We start from the raw sequence: 21,726 nt of genomic DNA on the forward strand, positions 1-21,726 counted from the left end.
AATCATTAGACAGCATGGGATATACTTTCACTGTTATGCTGACGATACTCAGTTATCTTTATTCATTAATCCTGATGAACCTAATCGGTTTGGTAGATTACAGGCTTGTCTTGAGGACATAAAACATTGGATGACTCTAAACTTTTTGCTTTTAAATCAAGACAAGACGGAAGTTCTCATCTTTGGACCAGAAATCCAGAAAAGGAAATTGCTTAGTCAATCACCTGACCTGAATGGCATTATATTAATCTCCGAGAGCAAAGTAAGGAACCTTGGTGTTATCTTTGACCAGGACATGTCATTCAAATCCCAAGTTAAACAGGTTTGTAGGATTTTCTTTTTCCACCTTCGGAATATTGCAAAGATTAGAAGCATCCTTTCCAGGAGTGATGCTGAAAAACTGGTTCATGCATTTATTACATCAAGACTGGATTACTGTAATTCATTACTCTCAGGAAGTCCACAGAATGTAGTTAGAGGGTTAGGGTTAGAGATGACAGGTGGAGGAGGGAGGTTTGATGAGCATCCTCCCACTAAAAATTATTCCAAAAAAGCTCATAAGATTCCTTGATTTCAAAAAGTGTCTGGCGATTCACCTGCAACCAAATCTCTTGCTAGCTGCATCCAGGTCACTAGAGCTATAGGCAGCAATAATTAGATTACATGTTCTGTGATGTTCTAATTTCACCTACGTTACTTAACCTAAACTTCATTGCTCTCAGGAAGTCCACAGAATGTAGTTAAAAGTCTTCAGCTTTTCCAAAATGCTGCAGCTACAGTTCTGATGAGAATTAAAAAGAGAGATCATATCTCTCCTCTCCTGTCTTAGCTTCCCTACATTGGCTACCTGTTAAATTCAGAATAGATTTTAAGATCCTTCTCCTCACATATAAACCTCTTAATAATCAAGCTCCATCATACATCAGTGATCTGATTGTTCCATACGTTCCTAACAGAGCACTTTGCTCTCAGACTGCAGGTCTACTGGTGGTTCCCAGAATATCTAAAAAATATGATGGGAGGCAGATCTTTTAGTTATCAGGCTCCTCTCCTGTGTAACCAGCTCCCAGCCTTAGTCCATGAGGCAGACACCTTGTCTACTTTTAAGACTAGGCTTAAAATATTTTTATTTGATAGGGCCTACGGTTAAAATCTGATGTTAGCCTAGATCTGGACAAGTGGGGGAGTGGAGGTAGGTGGAGTGTACAGTCTGTAAAGACGGCTCTCCCTTGCCCTGCCTCCAACATGCCTCCATCTAAAAAGGCTAGGTTATCCAGAGTTATCTCTGTAGTTATGCTGCTATAGGCTTAGACTGCTGGAGGACACACTGACCACTTTTCACACTCTACTGCTTTCTTCTACAATCTGCTCTTTAACTGTATTATTTCCTGCCATTTCAGCTGTTAACTTTATTTTCTCTCTAAGTGTTTTTCTCCCCAGAACAAGCTACAACAATGTTCTGCTGAGCTGTGGTGGCCTCATGGAGGGGGCCATCGACTAGCACACTGCTGCTAACCACTTAAACATTCCCCCTCTCCTGATAATAACTTTTTGCTTTCCTTTACGTTGGATGTGCTACTACTAGTTTACCCGTGTAATTATAGATCCACTAGGATAAATACAATAAAGTTTATCTCTTGCCAAATAGAATATTTACTAAGACATCACAATATAACTATAGACACATTACTTGGTGTGTGTGTGTTGTGTGTGTGTGTCTGCTTGCTCTGTCTCCTCGATCCCCAGTGAGTCGTGGAGGATGGCTGCTTATACTGAGCCAGGATTCTCTGGAGGTTTCTTCATGTTAAAAGGGAGTTTTCCTCTCCACTGTCGCTAAATGCTTGCTTAGTATGAGGATTGCTGTATAGTCACTGACACTAGTAAGCGACTTGATGCAATTTGCTGGGTTCCTTATATAGGAAACATTTTTTCTGATTGGCTTAATGAACTGACCTAGATCGGAATGTTTTTTATGTGAAGTGCCTTGAGATGACTCGTTGTGATTTGGCGCTATATAAATAAAATTGAATTGAAGGTGGTACTACTAGTTTACCCGTTTAATTTTGGATTCACTAGGATAAATACAACAAAGTTTATCTCTCACCAAATAGAATATTTACTAAGAAATCACAATGTAACCATAGAAACATTGTTTATGTTTATTCATTTCGCAGACGCTTTTATCCAAAGCGACGAACAATTTTTATAACCTATAGGGCATGTTGTGATCTTATTTTTTGTTATATATGGTGTGTGTGTGTGCGCACGCGCGTGCATGTGTGTGTGTGTGTGTGTGTGTGTGTGTCCTCTCCATGCCCAGTGAGTCGTGGAGGATGGCTGCTTATACTGAGCCAGGATCCTCTGGAGGTTTCTTCCTGTTAAAAGGGAGTTTTCCTCTCCACTGTTGCTGCATGCTTGCTTAGTATGAGGATTGCTGTAAAATCACTGACACTAGTCAGTGACTCGATGCAATTTGCTGGGTTCCTTTTATAGGAAACTTTTTCTGATTGGCTTAGTGGAATGTTTATTATGTTAAGTACCTTTAGACGACTTGTCGTGATTCCGCTCTATATAAATTAACTTGAATTTTGGTTTATAAAGACTAGAGTAAGATGGCACTTGCGCATGGTCACGCTGTGAGCTGCTCGTCCTCTTTACGCACGGATACCTTGCTTTTTATTGATTTTATTGGTTTTTATTGGCGTTTTATTGGCTTTTATGCACTTTTCTTGTCGCTGATCCCTTTTTTGAATGGTGTGGATCCTCTGCTGACATATGATCGAGCTGCGCTGCTGAGGCTTCGTCCTTCCGTTGATGTAGCGGGCAGCGCGCGCTGGGAACCGGGCTGTGTGAGCTATGAACCTCACGGACGATGCTGCTGGCTGAACTGCCCGCGTGCTCTCTCCACCCAAGCCGTGATGTGTCGGCTCTCTGTCCGCCCCAGCTCGAGAAGGAAGCATCGGAGAAGACGAGGAAAGAGAGGTAGCCGGCGCGTGAGACGTCGGCCTGGATCCCTGAACAAGCGGCTGGCCCGATCCGGCCCAGCTTCTGACCCGATGGTTCCGAGATGTCTCCTGGATTACTCGGCGCCCTGCTCAGGGAACTCGGCCGGCTCTGAGGGTGAACCGGCACCGCGCCACGGCCGATCGGCTCGAAGATCTCGCCAGACTGGGGTTTGCTGGGAGAATCTGCGCTCGGTTACAGGCACAGAGTTAGAGGGGACTGGGTCCATGCGCGATCTCGGTGCTGCAGCCCCGGTTTGGTTTGGTCAATGCCAGGTCTGTGCTGTACAAAACTTTTATTCTTCGTGACTTTTTTATTCAGCATGACTTGGGTTTTCTCTGCATCTGTGAGTCCTGGATCCCGTTTGGCGACACAAGTTCCCTACTCGAGCTCATACCACCTGGCTGCTCGTGTTTTAATACCCCCAGACCACGGGGCAGAGGTGGAGGGCTGGTTGTTGTTTTTAAATCCAGCTTTCCTTGTAAACAGCTTACACCCACCATGTCATTTTCTTCCTTTGAACTGTGCTTATTTGAGCTGTGCATCTCCCCCCGCCTGCTCGTTGTGCTGATTTATCGGCCTCCAAAGACTGACTCTAACTTCCTTAATGATTTCTGTGATCTTGTGGCAGACTGCATCCTAAAATATGACTATGTCCTATTTTTTGGTGATTTTAACATCCATATCTGCTGTCCTGACAATGTGCTTGCAAAATTTTTTTTTTATTTGCTAGATTCATTCAATCTAACTCAATGGGTATCATCCCCAACTCATGCCAGGGGTCACACCCTGGACCTGGTTATCTCTTATGGTCTACCCATCATGAACCTTGTGACTTTGCCTCCTGTGTTCTCTGACCACTCTCCAATACTCTGTGATGTTACGTTGTCATGTCCTGTCCCTGTGTGTGAAGCTCCAGCTACTAGGTTCAGAGCCCTGGATGCAGAAACTATTTCAAAGTTTGTGGACTGTATGTCTGTAAGGTTAGAGACCTTTAACCCAGATCCATCTAACACTGATCACTATTCACAACACTTTGATGTACTTTGTAATCAGGTCCTGGACGTGGTTGCCCCTCTCAAACTGTGCAAGTCTCGACCTAGGAGGGAGCCATGGCTCTCTGATGTCACACGGGCTTGCAGGCGGGCGTGTAGATCCTCTGAGAGAAAGTGGAAAAAGGATGGCCTACAGGTCTCGCGTGAGTTGTTCAGAGCATCTCTGGTTGCTTATCAGGATGCTGTGAGGGCTGCCAGAACGGCCTATTTTGCAGACATCATTGAGACAAACTCCAATAATCCTAAGATTCTCTACAAAACGCTAAACTCTGTTCTGGTGTATCAGGAGCCTAGCTCCATGTCTCCTACAGCTGCTGGAAACTGAAGCTTTTCACAAATTCTTTGTTGATAAAGTGTCGGGCATTAGAGCATCTATTTCTGGTAACTCTGTTGACCCTGTTCCAGTTCCTCCATCACCACCCACCCTGAGCTCCCTCAATACAGTTTCATACTCTGAGCTGAGTAAGCTTGTTGCGAGGCAGAAGCCATCTGGCTCTCCACTTGATGTTCTGCCGCCTCGTCTCTGGAAGGCTGCCTTTCCGTGCCTTGGCCCTTCACTTGGTCAGATTATCAATGGGAGCCTCAGCACAGGTGTGGTCCCAGCTGCTTTGAAAGCAGCAGTTATTCGGCCGACCCTGAAGAAACCTGGTGCTGATGTCTCTGTGATAGAAAATTACAGGCCTATCTCTACCCTGCCTTTTACATCTAAACTGCTTGAGAAAGTCGTTTATCAGCAGATGGTCTCACATTTAGCTGACTCTGATCTGTTTGAGGTTTTCCAATCAGGGTTCAGGTCTGGCCATAGCACAGAGTCTGCTCTACTGAGGGTCCTAAATGACATCTATCTATCACTAGATCAGGGTACATCTGTGGTGCTTCTGTTGTTAGACCTGACAGCAGCCTTCGACACAGTTGACCACGCGATTCTACTGGATCGCTTGGAACGATGGGTTGGGATCAAAGGGTCAGCTCTGGATTGGTTTAGATCGTATCTCCAAAACAGGACATTCTGTGTTAAACTGGGTGATGTTTTTTCTTCTTGGGAGGGGCTCCGCTGGGGGGGTCCCGCAGGGGTCGATCCTTGGTCCTCTTTTGTTTGCCATTTATCTGCTACCTCTGGGGTCAATCTTTTGTAAACATGGCCTATCATTCCATCTGTATGCTGACGATTGCCAGATTTACTCTCCATTGTGTCAGGAGAAAGGTCACTCTATTCAGTCCTTTGTGTCTTGTGTTAATGAGGTGAAGTCTTGGCTAATGTCCAACTATCTACATCTGAATGAGGGAAAGACAGAGCTCATTGTTTTTCACCCCAACAGCAGGAATGTGGATCGTTATGCTGATCTTGGCCCTCTTTCTCCCTACTCAAAACCAGTTGTTACCAGTTTGGGGGTGAAACTTGATGTAGGACTTAAATTTGATGCTCACATCAATTCTGTGATCCGGTCCAGTTTCTTTCACCTGAGACGCCTTGCTAAAATCAAGCATATGCTGTTGAGAGCCCACCTGGAGCGGGTACTGCATGCCTTTGTTATTTCTCGGCTTGATTACTGCAACTCTCTCTATGCAGGGTTTTGTCAGTCAACACTGCGTCGCCTACAGGTTGTGCAGAACAGCGCTGCCAGGTTCCTGACTGGGACCAGGAAACGGGACCACATCAGTCCAGTTCTGGCCTCCCTGCACTGGCTTCCAATTTGCTATCGCTCACAATTCAAAATCCTCGTCTTTGTTTATCATTTCTTCCAGGGTGGTGGTCCCTCCTATCTAGCCACTCTCCTGAACAGACACTCCCCATCACGCGCTCTGCGCTCCTCTGACCAAGGCCTGCTCGCTGTCCCTCGTTCTAGGTGTCGTACCCGTGGGGACCGGGCTTTCTCAGTCCTAGCACCGTTACTCTGGAACCAGTTGCCACCCTCAGTTAGGCTGTCCCCTTCTCTGCCAGTCTTTAAGAATCACCTAAAAACACACCTCCTCCGCTTGGCGTTTTCAGAACATGTTTGATTATGGCTCTCTTTTATGTTGAATCCATTCCACAGTTTTCATTGGTACACTCAATCCATCCACTCAATCCAAATGTGTTTCACACATTTGTCCTTTACCAGAATGTTTCATCTATCTTGTAAATTCCATTTTGTACTTTGTAATTTCTATTTTGTAATTTGAATTTCTTTTATTGTTGATTCATTCAATATATTTACTTACAACTGTACCATGTTCAGCGCTTTGGGCTTCCTGACAGGGTTGCGGAAGGCGCTTTATAAATAAAGCTTTGATTGATTGATTGATGATTGATTGATTGATTGATTGATTGATTGATTGATTGAATTGATCAACCATGCGAGGAAGTGACAGAACAGTGTGTATGCCAATCCAAGTGACAAACAGCAATTTAAACCTATAGTTAGGAGGATAACAGAGTTGGAAGAGGTCCAGGATTAAGTCACAGGCTGAAAATTGAGTCTGGATCAGGAAGATAGGTCACCCAGCACCCTGTCCACTGCATCAACCCTAACCGCAGTCAGACCCTTGAACATAACACAACCCATGGTAGCAGGGGACCGAGCGAAGGATGTGTTATCCTAAAAAGGAGAAAGCTCTACAGTAGTCCTGTGTTTACCAGGATCTAAGGTCCAATCCCAATACTCGCACTGTGCCCTGTGGTCTCCAGCCAAGTGCACTTGGAGAAAGTGTGCAGTAAGGCACTGAGAGCATGGTACACAAGTTTGAAAATAATTGTCGAATTAAGACAAGGAGCATTACGTCATCGATCGCAATGCATGCCGGGATGTTGGTCGCTGTGATACTTCAAAAACCTTTAACAACTTTCAAACGCACGACAAAATAGTTAGGAAATGGCCTGTATTTGTTTAGCGCCTTCTTAGGGTTCTACATCCCCCAAGGCGCTTTACAACACTATCAGTCATTCACCCACTTACACACTGGTGGGAATAAGCTACGATGTAGCTACAGCTGTCCTGGGGCGCAGTGACAGAGGTGAGGCTGCCGAGCACTGGCACCACCGGTCCCTCTGACCACCACCAGCAGGCAGGCGGGTAAAGTGTCTTGCCAAAGGACACAACAGCAGCATTCTCTGGTTGGAGCCGGGATCAAACCTGCATCCTTTCGATTATTGGACAACCCACTCTACCTCCTGAGCTGCTGCTCTCCAGTTATTTGAAATCAATTTAATTTCATTGCTGCTTTGTCTAAAACAATCAGAGCAGGGTGTTGCATTTGTAATTGTCTATTGTTGGTGAACTGGGAGCTGTGAACATGGGGGGAGGGGGTGAAACATAAGAAAATATAAATTTTGTTTGTGTGATTGAGGATAAAACATGTTATAGGAAAATGGCAATGACACTCAGTGTAGGGAAAATATATAAATTTTTTGTTTTATCTTTCTTGAAATTTGATTTGGGGGGATTATATAAGCTACCAGAGCTTCGTTCCCTTCCCATTGAACATGTTCTACATATATATATATATATATATATATATATATATATATATATATATATATATTAGGGCCGGGACTTTAACGCGTTAATTACGATTAATTAATTAGAAAAAAATAACGCGTTAAAAAAATTAACGCATTTAATCACAGCTTGCATTTCAAGCACGGCGGAACCTTTGTCATTGCACGTTTTCCTCGTAGACCGAATATCACTGACGCACACAACAATGCACAGTGGCTAATGGCTACTAAAACGAAATAAAAACAGAAAGAAGTTGCCTTGCTTGGACTGATGCAGGATTTAGGAAACACGTCCGCCTCTTTTCTTAACTTTAAAAAAAAAAAACTTCCAGACAACAACGGAGTCCGTGTCACGGACATTTTTCATAGATCGTCTCTGCTGCAGCTGCCCGCCCGGTGGCACCGGAAACTTTACAAAAGTAGCGGTAAGCTATATTTTTAACATTTACGTAACATCTGTGCAGCGCTGAAAGCACCAGACAGAATAATTCTGTGTCCTAACAGTAGTTTATGAAAGTAGTCTGACAAACGAGAGGCACCTGGCTGCCGCTGGGAGAACGCTCCGTGTTCTCACTACTCTGTAAACAATCACAAACAACGTGTCTTAAAGTTGAAAACAGAAGTTTAAGTTAAAACAGAAACACTGAAATTTTTCTTATGATTTTCCAAATAATTCTGTCGGGGAATTATATGTTTCTGAAACATCACATGCATTACTGTCATTAAGCAGCGAGGTGTGTTGAAGCTGTCATCAGCTAAGGGGCGGATACTTAAGTGCATCAGGGGCAGCGAGGAACGAGGAAGTGGTGATCAGGCTGGAGATCACATCAGATTCGCTGCAGCAGGCGTGAATCTGCAGGTCTGCAGCATCCCCTTCTTAACGTGACAGCAGGACTTCCCACGTAAGGAAGGTCCGCTCACCTGTTCGTCAGATCATTATTTCCTCGCCATGATCTTTTATCTTCCCATCATCCTCCAGTTGTCCAACTGGAACCAGTTAGTGTTCCTGATCATTCTCAGAATATGCCATGCCTGCTCTGGTGTTAAAAGTTAGTACATTGAAGTCCTACATCATATTTGTGCCTGTTCTACTGTCATTTTGAAGGATTATTATTTAAATGTGTGTTTTTACTACATTATGAGTAGAAATGCTAATAAAAACTCCCAATTATACAAACAAGTGAAACTGGAAAAATTAGAATCTGGTGCAAAGTCAAATTTATTTCAGTCATTCAACTAGACAGAGAGACTATTTAAAGGCTCAGGAACCCTTTGCAGGTGTTTTCTATTTGTAATTATAAATTTTAGTTGATTTGGGTTTTGTTTCATATCACACAGTGACATTTGAATAATTAAAATGCATTTTTTAAATTAAAAGCTTTAGTTTACAGTAATAACCATGTCTAATGTTTGATTCTCTGTCTCATAATTTTAATTAAAAGTTTTACTTTGAGAGCACATTTTCCTGAACAATTAAAATGCGATTAATTTAGATTAATTAATTACAAAGCCTGTAATTAATTAGATTAAATTTTTTAATCAAGTCCCAGCCCTAATATATATATATATATATATATATGCATATACATATGTGTGGGTTTCCTTTTGGATACTTTTTGAATGCTTTGGGTTGTCTATTGATTTGCATGCATGTTCAATAAAGAAAGAAAAAAAAGCATCAACTAATCATCCTAAAACAAGCTAATTTCATTAGAAAATGCATATTTTCAGAAAAGAAACTTGAGCCTTTTCTCCCCAGCAATTCCATGCTATACCATACCATTTATTTATAAAGCACATTTAAAAACACAGCATGTCAGCTGACAAAATTGCTGCACAAGAATAAGGATAAAAACACAGTAAATGAAACACAAAAAGATAAGCAATAAAACACGACACAATAAAACTAGAAAACGTCAAAAATGGGAGAAGGCCACGTTATAAAAGTATGTATTTAAAACTGATTTAATACGAGAGAGAGAGAGAGAGAGAGAGAGAGAGAGAGAGAGAGAGAGAGAGAGAGAGAGAGAGAGAGAGAGAGAGAGAGAGAGAGAGAGTGCATTCCATAGAGTGGAGGCAGCAGACTTAAAAGCCTATCCACTTTGCGATTTATATCTCATTGGTGGTATACAGAGCAAGAGACAGTCAGCTGACCTCAGAGCCCAGTTTGGTTCGTAGGGAATAATCAAATCAGAAACATACCCTGGTGTGGAGCCATTCAGAATCTTAAAAACAAAGGTCAGGATCTTAAACATGACACATAAATTTACTGGTAACCAGTGCAGACGTGCAAGATCGGGACAGATGAGAGTATGCCTGTTAGTGTTAGTCAAGAACCTGGCTGCAGCATTGTGAACCACCTGTAGTCGATTTAAAGCCAAAGTTGGGGCACAAAAGAGGTTAGAGTTGGCACAATGCAAGCGGGACGTAATAAAAGCGTGAATGACAGATTCTAAGTGCGGCCGCTTCAAGATTGGTTTTAGACGATGGATTGTGGGTAATACACTTCAACCAAGTCCACATCGATGCAGACTCGGGTGAAGTGGGGATCAAGAGTGCAAAAAGGGCGTGATTAACTTCTGCACTTGAGTATCGGGACACCTTATGCATTTGCTCCCCTGGTCGGGATTGTGCAATTGAAGGGCACAAGTGTGGAAGGCACGAGTATTGGGATTGGGCCTTTGTAGTACAGAGAGATCTCAACGATGTGGACCACAGCACCACAAGGGAACAACACCCAGAAAGTCTTGGATGTCAGTTCAACAGAGATGTTGTGGCAGTCATAACAAACATCGACCTCAAGTGCAGGGGTGTTGACTAACCAAAGCAAACCGATGCTAACCACAGTAGTCTGTAAGACATGTAATCGGGGGTGACTGTCATAGAACATTTAGAATCCGTTGTCATCGTCCCAATACCACACAAGCTTGTGGTTTTGTCACGCAGAAAAGGGGTCCACAGACAAAAGAAGTGTAGATCACGTGTGAGGGAACACACGTGCAGGTCAGGGACCAGAAGGACGTCTGGCGTGTTGTCGTGAAAAGCAACAACCGGCAGTGTATGCAACCTGACATGAGTATCATCCAACCTGCAACCTGACATGAGTATCATCCACCCAGCAACCAACATTGATCCCGTCTTTCAGTTGGTAGATATCACCTGAGGACATGATCGATAAGTTGATGATGAACGCTAGTTCTCTAGCATCGGGGTCAACCCGAAATGGAATTGCACTGCCCAAAGAGAAAGTTAGGTAAGTTTGAAGGGCCATCACATATTCCTTAGTTGTCCTGCTAAGCATGTCGTGGACCATAGCCAGAAAGACAAGATATGGAGAAATCCTCCCCATGAAGACTGGCACAGGAATGGACTGTTGAGGGCTCTCCACTGGGATGGAATCCAGAGGACTCTCGACTAGGGCAGATTCCAAAGGGCTCTTGGTTGGCATGCAAGCACAGCCAGAAAGAACTGGGTCAGCCTGTAACGGTGCAGGGTCAGGGTAATCTTCGACCCCCTCCAGTAGGCAGAGATGACACCTGTGGCTGAACAGTGAAACAACATAACGACTGGCCACATGGGTGTTGCTGTTGTTGTTCACAACACTTCAAGATGTAATGAGGTCATGGGGGAGCTTCATGGGCAGCAGGTGAGTCGCCTGGGTCCAGAGCTTCAACCCACAGAGGTAAATAATGGGCCCAAAGCGATTGATCATGTCTTTGTCAAACAGAAAAGTAAAAGACTCAAGGTCAGACATGAAACGGTGAACATTGCTAAAGTTTTATGGGACCCTCAATCAAAACCCAGTGGGCTACTGGGAGGTCACTTGAATATCCGTAGTCTGAGTTCTAAAAGTGATGAGATAAAACATGTTCCTATGGACTCTAACTTGGACTTCCTATGTTTATCAGAAACTTGGTTAAATAAAAACTCCCCATCTGCAGCCCTACATATTCCTGGCTATAATGTTTTTAGAAAAGATAGAAAGACTGGTAAAGGTGGGGGGTTACCATTTTATGTCAAAGATCATATATCATGTAGAGGTTCATTGCTCAGTTAATGAGCTTGAGCATATCTGCCTTAATATTAGCCTGTCACCACAAATGTCCTTTTTTATCATTTGAGTGTATAGACCACCATCTGCTAAAGCAATTTCCTTTGACAAATTCCAAACTGTTCTAAAGGAATGTAGCTCAGGGAAGGAAATGTTGGTAATGGGGGACTTCAATGTAAATTGGGAGGATGAAGGCACCAGCAAAACACTACGAAGGGTAACAAATAAATTTGATTTTACTCAACTAATTAAAGGGCCCACCAGAATAACATTGTCTTCTGAAACTCAAATTGATTTGATATTCACTAACAAGCCTGAAAGGGTGACAAAATCATTTAACATGGTTACTGCTCTGTCTGACCATAACCTTACTCTTATCGCAAGGAAGCTCACAAAGTCCCGTTTCCATATAAAGCCTCACACTAAATCTTGCAGATTTAGAATACCCAAATGTGATGTCGATAAATTTGATAGGGAAATCAAAAATATTAACTGGGATCAAATCTACTGTAAGTACATCTTGTTACTTAGTCCAGTGCACTGCAGAGAAAAGATAATGAAATGTAAGATTTTAAGAATAGTAAATGAAACTGCATTCTATAGCTTTTTGCCATTTCTTTCAGATTGGGAACGCTTGTCTGAAGATTGTGGGGGAAGCTGCACAAAGACATGTAATCTGTCGTACTGGTACACCTTTTCTTTGGTTATAGCCATGAACGGTTGTTGTGTATTGATTTTGCTGTTTTGTGTGTGTTTCCTTTAGGGAAAAGATGTTCACATTGCTGACCTCTATGTCGTGGCCACCTGGAAGGATCCACAAGTCAACCTGCTGCGTTGCTTGCCGGTATGTTTTTGTTGGTTTTACTCCTGCATGTGCATGTTTACCAATTTGTACCAATAAATGTAGGAAAACTTTAGGTCCAAGGACATCCTGCTTCTTCCTGCTTGGAGTCGGCAGGCAGGTGAAGCTGACCATTATCTGCTCTGTGTGAGTGCCCTTGATCTTTCTTGCTCTGTGTTTTTTCATCTGATAGAAAATAACAGAGGTTGACATGTCGTGTTTTCATGGATGATGCTAACATGTCTATTTCAGGCTATAATGGTAGCTGAGAGACAGATACTGTTTCTGGACTCACTTCGCCCTGATGGTTTTGGAGATGATCTCTACCAAACCACATTTAGGTTGTCACTAAAATGAAAATTTGTTCTGGCCTTGTTCAATGGCCTCTTGTGTTCTTTGGAAAGATCGTCTAAAAGCAGCCTCGTTCTTAGGCTTAAAGGTTTGGGAGGCAGCCTCGTTCTAAGGCTACTTCATGATAGGGATGCACCAATACTGATATCCAAGCCAATACTGTTCTAATTAACTTGTATCTGCATAGTTTAGTTAACTGATACTATGAACCGATACTTTAAATGTGGAAACTGCAAAACTTTCACAGAAAATGTTTATTTTTCACTTGAACTTTGAATTTTGTGGTCATTTTAATTCATATGTTTTTTTTAATCTAATTCACCATTATTTGTAACAAGCACTGCAGAAAATAAAACTGCCTTCCGATTCATTCCATGCCATTGTGTGGTAGAATTATTAGCACTAGTACTTGGTATCAACAAGTACTCGGATCCAATTAGCTGTATCGTATCAGTTTGAAAAAGTATTGTTGCATCCCTACAACATGAATGTATTTTTGTTTTATGGCAAACATTTGATTGGTGTGTTATGTGTGTTCTCTACAATGCCAGGAGAGTTGCAGGCTTCATTGACTCTGGATTCTGGGTGGAGAAAACAGGAAGAGACCTTGAGGTATGTTTTCAGTGCAAAAGTTTGAAAGCTCATCAGGTGCATAATAATGCAGTTAAAAACTAGCAGGTGCATGTCAGCTCTCTTCATTTAATGAAACATTTTTCTTTTTACAGTTCTTTCCCCAGCAGTTCATGGGAAATTGCTGCGGCATCTTTATGCTGATGGTGAGAATTGTCTTGCCATTACTTGAATATAACATTTTAACATGTTAAAGATTGATTTTACTTTACAGTATGCTCTCTGCATCTGCACCTCATCTCCACCATCTTTCACAGAGGTAAGCTTTTTCAGACAGTACCAGTATCTGTGCCAGTGTCCAGTCTTCATAAACCTTATATTATATTTGTCTTCAGGAGGAAATGCCAGCAATTCGCCTGTGGTGGTGTGTTCAGCTGCTGGAGAGATTCGGCATTGAGGGGTATGGCAGGCACTTTAGACAAACTGGCACCATCATATTTGCAGCTTTGGTTCAGGCAAGACATCAGGTCAAACAGATGTTTGTGAAAGTGGCTTACTGTAAACCCTGTGACCGAACATACTGAAGAAAGCAACAGTCCACAACTAGAGTCCATTCAGACTGGCGTTGTTTTCTAAAGGCATGGACAAAGATTTGCCTTCTGGACAGAAGAAGCATCCCTTCTCCTCCAGGGGACTCTCCAGCCTGTCTTCAGGGTACCAAAGGCAACTTCCTCCAAGCCTTCACCAAGTCTAATCAGACCGGTGAGAGAGGACAACAATCAGATAACTATTTGTAGGACAGAACCACACAATGTTGAGACTATTCATCACAATGCAGGTTTACATACATGGTGGTAATCTTCATTTCAGTCTAATGTGATAATCATGTTTTCTGTTAAAGGCTGAGGCTGACAGGTGTCTTATACTGGAGGTAATCTATTGATTTTCCTGTTTCTTTAATTTATTTATATAACTGAATTAGTAGTTATGGTCACAGGCAGCTCCTTCAGAGACATTATCCAGTAGTAGAATGAAGTAATAGTTATGAAAACACTACTCAATGTAATGTGTTTCCAGTCCTCATATTTCGGAAACTTTATGGACAAATTTTGTATTTTCACTATTGTCACCTGACATAAATGTTACAGTTACCAGAACGTGTCCTAATGGACATATTGGAAGAGGTTGTTCTTCACGAAGGGGATGCAGCGATCTTCAAACTGGCTCTGGTGTGCTCCATGTTCAGAGACCTTGTGTCTACTGAATATTTCAGAAGACGAGCACACTTCAAGTGGCTTCGCAGTGAGGACTTCAGTAAATAATGAAATTATATATACAGTTATTGTTGCTGTTGTCACATGTTTTTCACTGACAGCATGTAAATGTACTTTTGTTTTTATACTTCTGCTTTCCACAGGTGTTTGCACATGGAGCAGGTTCTCAGAACAGTACAGAGAACAGTACTTTAACGTGTATTCTATTGAGATCTGCCTTCAATGTGGAGACCAATACAAACACTGCCCCGGAGGTATGCAACACTCTATAATCTTATATTGTTGTCATTACATACAATAAAAATCTCAATGATGCATGACATCATGAAAACCATACCACTTGGAGCCTATTCTTCTCTGGTTGATGTATATATATATATATATATATATATTTTTTTTTTTTTTATTACAGGATACGTTGGCAGAGGAAAAAGAGGAGAACTAAGGGCACTTTACTCGGAGGAGATGCTCCCAGGCTACTGCAGCCACTTTTGCAGCCAAATGAACAGTTAATGTGTCTGCTCTGTCGCCGCCCCCGTCTCCACACACAACCACACACACACACACACACACTCACACGCACGCACACACACGCACGCATGCACACACACTTCTGTCTTTCTATCATAGTGAGGACCCTTCATTGACTTCCATTCATTTTTGTGATTTCACCATGCCTAACCCATACCCCAACCCTAACCATAACCAACGCTGATCTTTTCCTAACCTTAACTAAAACTTAATTCACACTATGCCTCTAACTGGTATAGTAAGCTTCTGGTATGCTTCTAAAAAAAGCGAGGACCAAAAAATTTCCTCACTTTGTAGGGAAAATGGTCAAAATGGTCCTCAGTATGTAGTATGTACAAGAACACACACACACCACCCTGGTTGTAGTGACCAGGTTCCCCATCAGTGGTTCTCCCACATCTTGGATTGTGTTTTGATGCCTGTTTTTCTTTGTGAGAGTTTTTGATCATTCTTCTTGGAGTTCTAGAGCAAAAACTGTAATGCTCTTGTGGCAAGGTGGATAAACGAGGGCCCGGGCGGGATTCGACCCCCAGACTCCCGGGTGAGAGTCATACGCTCTAACCAGTCAGCCAAAGGGACCTCCCCTTGGCCAAGTAGCCAGGGCGCATGATCAATCGGGACACTGTGACAGGACACACACTGTCACACTGACAGGACACACACTGTCACACTCTGTTTGAGAAAGTGAATCTGTTGGGCTTGTACCTGGTACTCAGAGTACCACACTGCCAGAAAGGACAGGCTGAAAATAAAAAGCTTTATTTCCATCAATATGTGTCTCCTTATTCAAATAATCTGGGTTGTAACCATCCTCTCAATCCTTTTTCTGTTGTTCATGCTCTTGTAATCTGTTGTTTGTGTTCCGCATTATTACAGTAAACCTGTGGAAATTATAAAGTGGTCCTGTGTTATTTTATATGGATATAAACATGAGTGTAGTTAAATCTGTATTTAACATGTTTAACCTATGAATACCTTGAGAAACTATTTTCAAACATTAATTTTGCAACATTGTGAAAATGATCACTATGGTATTACAAAGAATTAAGTTATTTCAAGACAAAGTGGCAAACTAAGAAATCTAACACAAAAGTAGAAAGTAAACAAATTTTAGGTGATGAGCCAAATTGGCTTTTGTGCAAGAATATATTACATTTCATATTGGAAAACATTCATAGGACATGTAGTGCAAATTAAGAATATCTGCTGGATCACAGTGACACATTTTCAGCTTTTAAATGAAAATATAACCTATTTTGTGGAGAAAAAACAAACATGTAATAGGTTACCTGAAGACTAATCAGCCAGTGTTTACTGACAATTTACAGTGGACATTATCAACAGAACATCAAGATAGTTCAAATCAATCGTCTCCACACATACAAGCATAAACACACTAAATCAAATTTAACACGCATATAAAAACACAATTTGTAACAACGCAAATTTAGTTTACAATCGGGCTAATTCGCTCGGTCAGCAAGTGGCAGTATCCTCGTACACTGCGGAGTAAACTGCCATTGAACGGATCACAAGAAGAATAGAACATCTGCACATGCGCGGTACGGATCAGGTAGAACCGATCTGTATGGTCCGACGTTTTTCTTTTTTTTTCATTTTTATCTACATTATATTGAAATGTTTCACTATTGCAAACATTTTAATAGATACTTATTATTTTTTAACATCTTAACAGATACTCTGACCCGTAACTATCGTAAAATGCTTCGAGCGGAAGTAGACGCCTTTCGCGCATGCGTGGTACCGATCGGGTTTCCGGTACGGATCGGGTAGCGACAACGGCATTAGCAGCACTAAAGCGTTAGCATCCGACTTGCTATCGCTAGCACAGTAAGCTAGTAAAGTTAGCACCCAGATTAATGTGGATTTGGCCGATTTTCGTGGAATTAAATGTGATTTCTGATCAACGCCTTCTTTTACACCAGATGATAACCTCCCACTGATTGTAGCAGCAGAGAGCCTGTGTGTTATTCTACGTGAGTGTGATGTAATCTTAGCATCCAGTAAATAAAGTCCCATATCAGCTAAAATGCAGCGTGACAAAGTCATTAAAGTGCGTCAACACAGTGGATTTAATAGAGTTTTAAAGAACGATCTCTGAGTGAAGTGAGGTTAGTTTTTTGTCTCACTGCAGATATAAAAGCTAATTCTGCATCAGTCAGACGCAGCAAAGCTCACCGTCTGTATGAGCGTGAGCGTCGGAAAGCTGATAAAATCGGCTGTAAAATAATTAAAACAAAAGTAAAAATGCTCCTTTGCTTTTTGGAGTCCACATCCAGAAGACTGGAGCCGTGTTTCACTGACAGGCTGTCAGACTAACGCCCTGATGAGCTCAGCTGGGACAAACTGGTCTGATGTTTAGGTAAGTGAAGATCTGCTTCTCCAAGTCCCTGAGATGCTAGTAAAAATTATTTAGCCAGCTTGCTAATGTTACTTTTCTTCTCCTCTAAGGAACACAGAACGTTCAGAGGTTGGCGCTTCACGTCACCTACTGAGGAAGGAGACCCACCAGTAAAGAGACGGTAGCTGGACCAGACCAACGTGAGTGATGACACACCTCAGCCACCCTCATCATTAAGAACACCTCACCCCCTGAATCACTCCGTCTGATGACAGCAAAGTGATTTATTTGATGTTTTATTTGTTTAGTCTGTTTAGAAATTATTGAATTACATTATTTTCTGTAATCGACCATCTGATCTGGATGTGTACAGAATAACTTTCCCCAAGTTCAGCAGCAGCTGGCCTACAAAAACAGCTGCAGCATGTAGTAAGTCTGTCTGCACTGCTCTCTAATGAGCTTCCTTTCATAAGGAGTCATTTGTTTAATTTTAGTGTCACTATTTTATTACATTTGTAAGAATATGAAGTCACTGCAGCAAAGTGAACTTGTGAACAAACACAAACGTGACTATAAACATGAAAGCTAAAGAAACAACTTTCCTAAAGCTGCTTGTAAACAAAATATGTCATTAAAGTTATCGTCTATCATTGCAGAATATGGCGATGACATCATGGAACTGGTCTTTGGAAAAGTTTTCCCTGAACCAACTCCGTTTCTAGATGAGGTAGAGAAGATCTGCATCTCACCAACCCTCTGGTCTCAGTATTCAGACAACGGAGGTCTCCCACTGTTGTCCAGGACCAGTTTGAAGCCCACATACTGCCCCTCCCTCATCATCAGGAAACATCAATCCGTATCCTGAGGACAACAGAAGACGGCAGGAGGACAGGAACTCTGAGACCTAGACACCACCAGCACCGAGACACAAAGCACCTGTGTGCACAACGCCTGTTTAACTACTAAAGCCTGTTTATTATATAGTTCTACTTATTTGCTGTGAGGTTAATACTTAGAACATGTGTATATTAATTTAGAATGCAGGTAAGATTTAACTATATTTGTTAGCAAAGCAGACTGATCTTGGGAATTTCACTGCAGCACTGATGTCCACCTCTCTGTACACATTAGAGAGAATTACCACGATACAACTAAACACATATTTAATAAAGATATAGGCTACGCATTGCAGACAATAAAAACAAAGTTCTAAGCATTAGAATTATAATGATCACATTAAAGAACACTTGGAGGAATGTTCTTTATTTTTGACTAGAATCTCAAATCTTTAAATTAAAATGTAACTGCTTTTTATCCATTTTCAGCCATTAAGACACCCAATATAAAATAAGACTACTTATAAAATTATTTATAATTATATGTATGTATATAGATAGATAGATAGATAGATAGATAGATAGATAGATAGATAGATAGATAGATAGATAGATAGATAGATAGATAGATAGATAGATAGATAGATAGATAGATAGATAGATAGATAGAGATCTTAATAAAATATATACTTTTAATGGTGTTTTAATGAGCTGTATCATTTTTTAAAACATTTTTTATAGAAATAAATAAGCAAGCAGCACTCCTTGTGTGTGTGTGTGCGTGCCTGATCGCTTGTCCCTCCGTCGGCCGTGACGGGTGTGTGTGTGTGTGTGTGTGTGTGTGAGTGACTACAGACAAATGCATGAGAGAGTTAGCAGCCTTGAAACAGCCTGATGAACAACTCTCCCCACATGTTTTAAAAATGCTAATATAATGTTTCTGCTATGCTAAATAATGATTTCTCTATAGAACTACAAAGTCCGACTGGGGGAGGAGAGTACAGGTCTGCACTATGGAGGGGGGCGGAGTTTACAGCTCCTCCTCCAGATTTAAAGAGACAGTACCCAAAAACGGCTCGTTAAGACTCTCCTCAGAACAGGGGTAGATGAGGGTCTGTAGAGCAACAATAATGAGGAAATCAGACCAAAGAACTGCAGCTCGACTGTATTTAGACCCCAACTGAAGGATTTAGATGTAAAAAGGAATAACTTAAAAGCATGTTATGTCTCCTTTAAAGCATAGTTTAAAAAATAAAATGGTGCCGTCTGTAGGTGTTCATTGTGTCCCCACGTGGCTGATGTTAGCTTCCATTTAAAGTCTCTTTCTGGAGTATTTCTCTTATCCGATGGCACCATCTAGTGGCATATCACACAGTCTGTTGCGTAGAGAGGGCTTTTGCAGAAGGTTCCAGTCGAGGCTATTTTGTTCCAGGCTGGACGCTGTCCCCCGAGTTGCTGGTGATGTATGGATGAGTTGTACAAATAAATGCCCCACGCTGTGTTTGGACAAAGCTGTCTGTCTCTTGTGTTTTGATAAGGCAAAAGAACCACAGTCGCTCTGTTTATTTAAGATGGCGACTTCACGTTTCTTGTTTATAAATGTGCTTCTGTAGCCGACAGAGCTAAAACATGTTGTTTTACAAGTATTCTCATGTCATGCTGTGTTTTCATGTGTTTATATTTTAAAGACTTTCTTGTCCGTGAAAAGTTCATCAACTCTGCATCAGCCGGAGTTAGGGTACTCCTTAAATTTGAAGCATCTAAGAGGTGGTCTAACGCTATAGGGAGTCTCACTTCTGCACCATGGGTCCCCAGAAGAACGGAAAAATGAGTGCAAGTCAATGGGGCTGAAAACGCTATTTTAAAATTCTGTTTGTTATGTGCCATGGATTTCACATATCAGTGAATTTTAAAGACACATTTTGATACCAAGAACGCACTTATTTTTGAACAATGCCCAACCCTACTTGTATTAACAGTTAAAGTGTGAAGCCTCATCTGTGGTGCCCATGAGTCACTAGGTCAGAGCAGCTTTTGGCACTGGAAGGACCGGCGCGTGCGAGTTTAAGACTTTAATCTCTTACATTACATTACAAGACATCTGGACGCGACCTTACTTGTGCAGTTTTTAAAGAATATTTCTAAAATCTCAATTTATTAACTGTTATTTTCCCCTAGGTCAAAAAGATGTCTTCGAGCAGCCGTGCGCTCCTGCTCACGCTGACTCTCGTATTATACATTGTGGATACGGCCTCGGCGGAGACGTTGTGTGGGGGAGAACTGGTGGAGGCGCTGCAGTTTGTCTGCGAAGACAGAGACTTCTATTTCAGTAGGTTTCCGGAGCCTTACAAGTTTTCACTGGGCTCTCTCTCTCTCTCTGTCTCTCTCTGTCTGTCTCTCTCTCTGTCTCTCTCTCTGTCTCTCTCTCTGTCTCTCTCTGTCTCTCTCTCTCTCTCTCTGTCTCTCTCTCTCTCTGTCTCACACACACACGTGTAGAGAGGAGGGAGAGACTATAGCCAGCTGTGTCTTAAGACTTTGTCCACAGGGCTGCTCTGCTGAGTCTGCTTACCGCCCATACCTCTCGTTGCATATGAAAAGCCGGCGAGTTTCGAAGGCACACACGAGTCTGCGACACAATGGGCCACTTGTTTGCCAGTAAAGTAATAGCACCCCGAGAGGCATACCAGTCACCTCAGCACCAGCATTCCCAGGCCAGGAGACCACACTGATGAGCTGGACAGGAGTGAGTGAGTGTGTGTGTGTTGTTTGGCTCCATGGCCCTAGAGAGCTAATATTCAGCATGTTTTAGAGGTTTATCTGCTCCAATACCTGGTTTTAATCAGCAACAAATAGTTGAGCTGCTTAACAGCTAATCTAACCTGTTAAAGCAGGAAAACCACTGAAACGTGCTGGATAGCAGCTCTCCCGGAGCCCTGGGCTTAAGTTACAGTCTGCTGCAGAGGAAGTTATGAAAATACCTCATGAGAAAATTATTCTGTAATGTGTTCATTTATGTTACACAATCCCAAACAGCCCACTAAAACTGCCCTGATTTCATTATTTATGTACTGTTACCAGCTGCTCTCTTGGTCGTAGGTGATCCTCTGGTGTCTGCAGCTGGTCTCCTCTGGTGGTGTGGTCAGGATCAGGAGCTTCCAGAAGAATGTGCCTTTGAATGACTCTTTCCTCCTCTAAACAGTTATTTGTTATATTAATTAAATAAATCTCAATTTATATATTTCCTGTTTTTGTTCATGTCCATAAATACTTAAACGTGCTTGAAATTAAAACGAGCTTTTAACAGTGAGGTGCTAGTTTAATTCATCACAATAGAGCTAGTTAAGCATGCAACAAAAATGTGATAATCAATGTAA

At 41.9% G+C, this 21,726-nt stretch overlaps 2 protein-coding genes across 6 annotated transcripts in view; both read left to right on the top strand.

Annotated features, from left to right (window-relative positions):
* Nucleotides 1-15,925, top strand: part of LOC129163035 (uncharacterized) — a 61,058-nt gene extending 45,133 nt beyond the window's left edge. For 3 of the 5 annotated variants that reach the window (XM_070553179.1, XM_070553127.1, XM_070553160.1), the window contains 11 exons: nucleotides 12,211-12,258; nucleotides 12,351-12,431; nucleotides 13,331-13,391; nucleotides 13,505-13,555; nucleotides 13,624-13,668; nucleotides 13,745-13,809; nucleotides 13,988-14,111; nucleotides 14,251-14,280; nucleotides 14,498-14,663; nucleotides 14,767-14,877; nucleotides 15,036-15,925. In XM_070553179.1, the coding sequence (XP_070409280.1) occupies nucleotides 12,257-12,258; nucleotides 12,351-12,431; nucleotides 13,331-13,391; nucleotides 13,505-13,555; nucleotides 13,624-13,668; nucleotides 13,745-13,809; nucleotides 13,988-14,111; nucleotides 14,251-14,280; nucleotides 14,498-14,663; nucleotides 14,767-14,877; nucleotides 15,036-15,136 (837 nt within the window). In that variant the 5' untranslated portion in view covers nucleotides 12,211-12,256 and the 3' untranslated portion in view covers nucleotides 15,137-15,925. Of the gene's footprint in view, nucleotides 1-12,210; nucleotides 12,259-12,350; nucleotides 12,432-12,494; nucleotides 13,392-13,504; nucleotides 13,556-13,623; nucleotides 13,669-13,744; nucleotides 13,810-13,987; nucleotides 14,112-14,250; nucleotides 14,281-14,497; nucleotides 14,664-14,766; nucleotides 14,878-15,035 lie in introns of those variants that run through there. The other 2 variants (XM_070553200.1, XM_054739962.2) reach the window with 2 other exon arrangements.
* Nucleotides 15,926-16,152: 227 nt separating this feature from the next.
* Nucleotides 16,153-21,598, top strand: LOC139070672 (insulin-like growth factor 2). Its single transcript, XM_070553356.1, has 2 exons — nucleotides 16,153-20,681; nucleotides 20,951-21,598. The coding sequence occupies exons 1-2, from the start codon at nucleotides 20,540-20,542 to the stop codon at nucleotides 21,079-21,081; spliced, it is 273 nt and encodes a 90-aa protein (XP_070409457.1). The 5' UTR covers nucleotides 16,153-20,539; the 3' UTR covers nucleotides 21,082-21,598.
* The last annotated feature ends 128 nt before the right edge of the window (nucleotides 21,599-21,726 follow it).

The sequence above is a fragment of the Nothobranchius furzeri genome, chromosome 1 (assembly GCF_043380555.1).
Source record: "Nothobranchius furzeri strain GRZ-AD chromosome 1, NfurGRZ-RIMD1, whole genome shotgun sequence".
NCBI classification, from domain to species: Eukaryota; Metazoa; Chordata; class Actinopteri; order Cyprinodontiformes; family Nothobranchiidae; genus Nothobranchius; species Nothobranchius furzeri.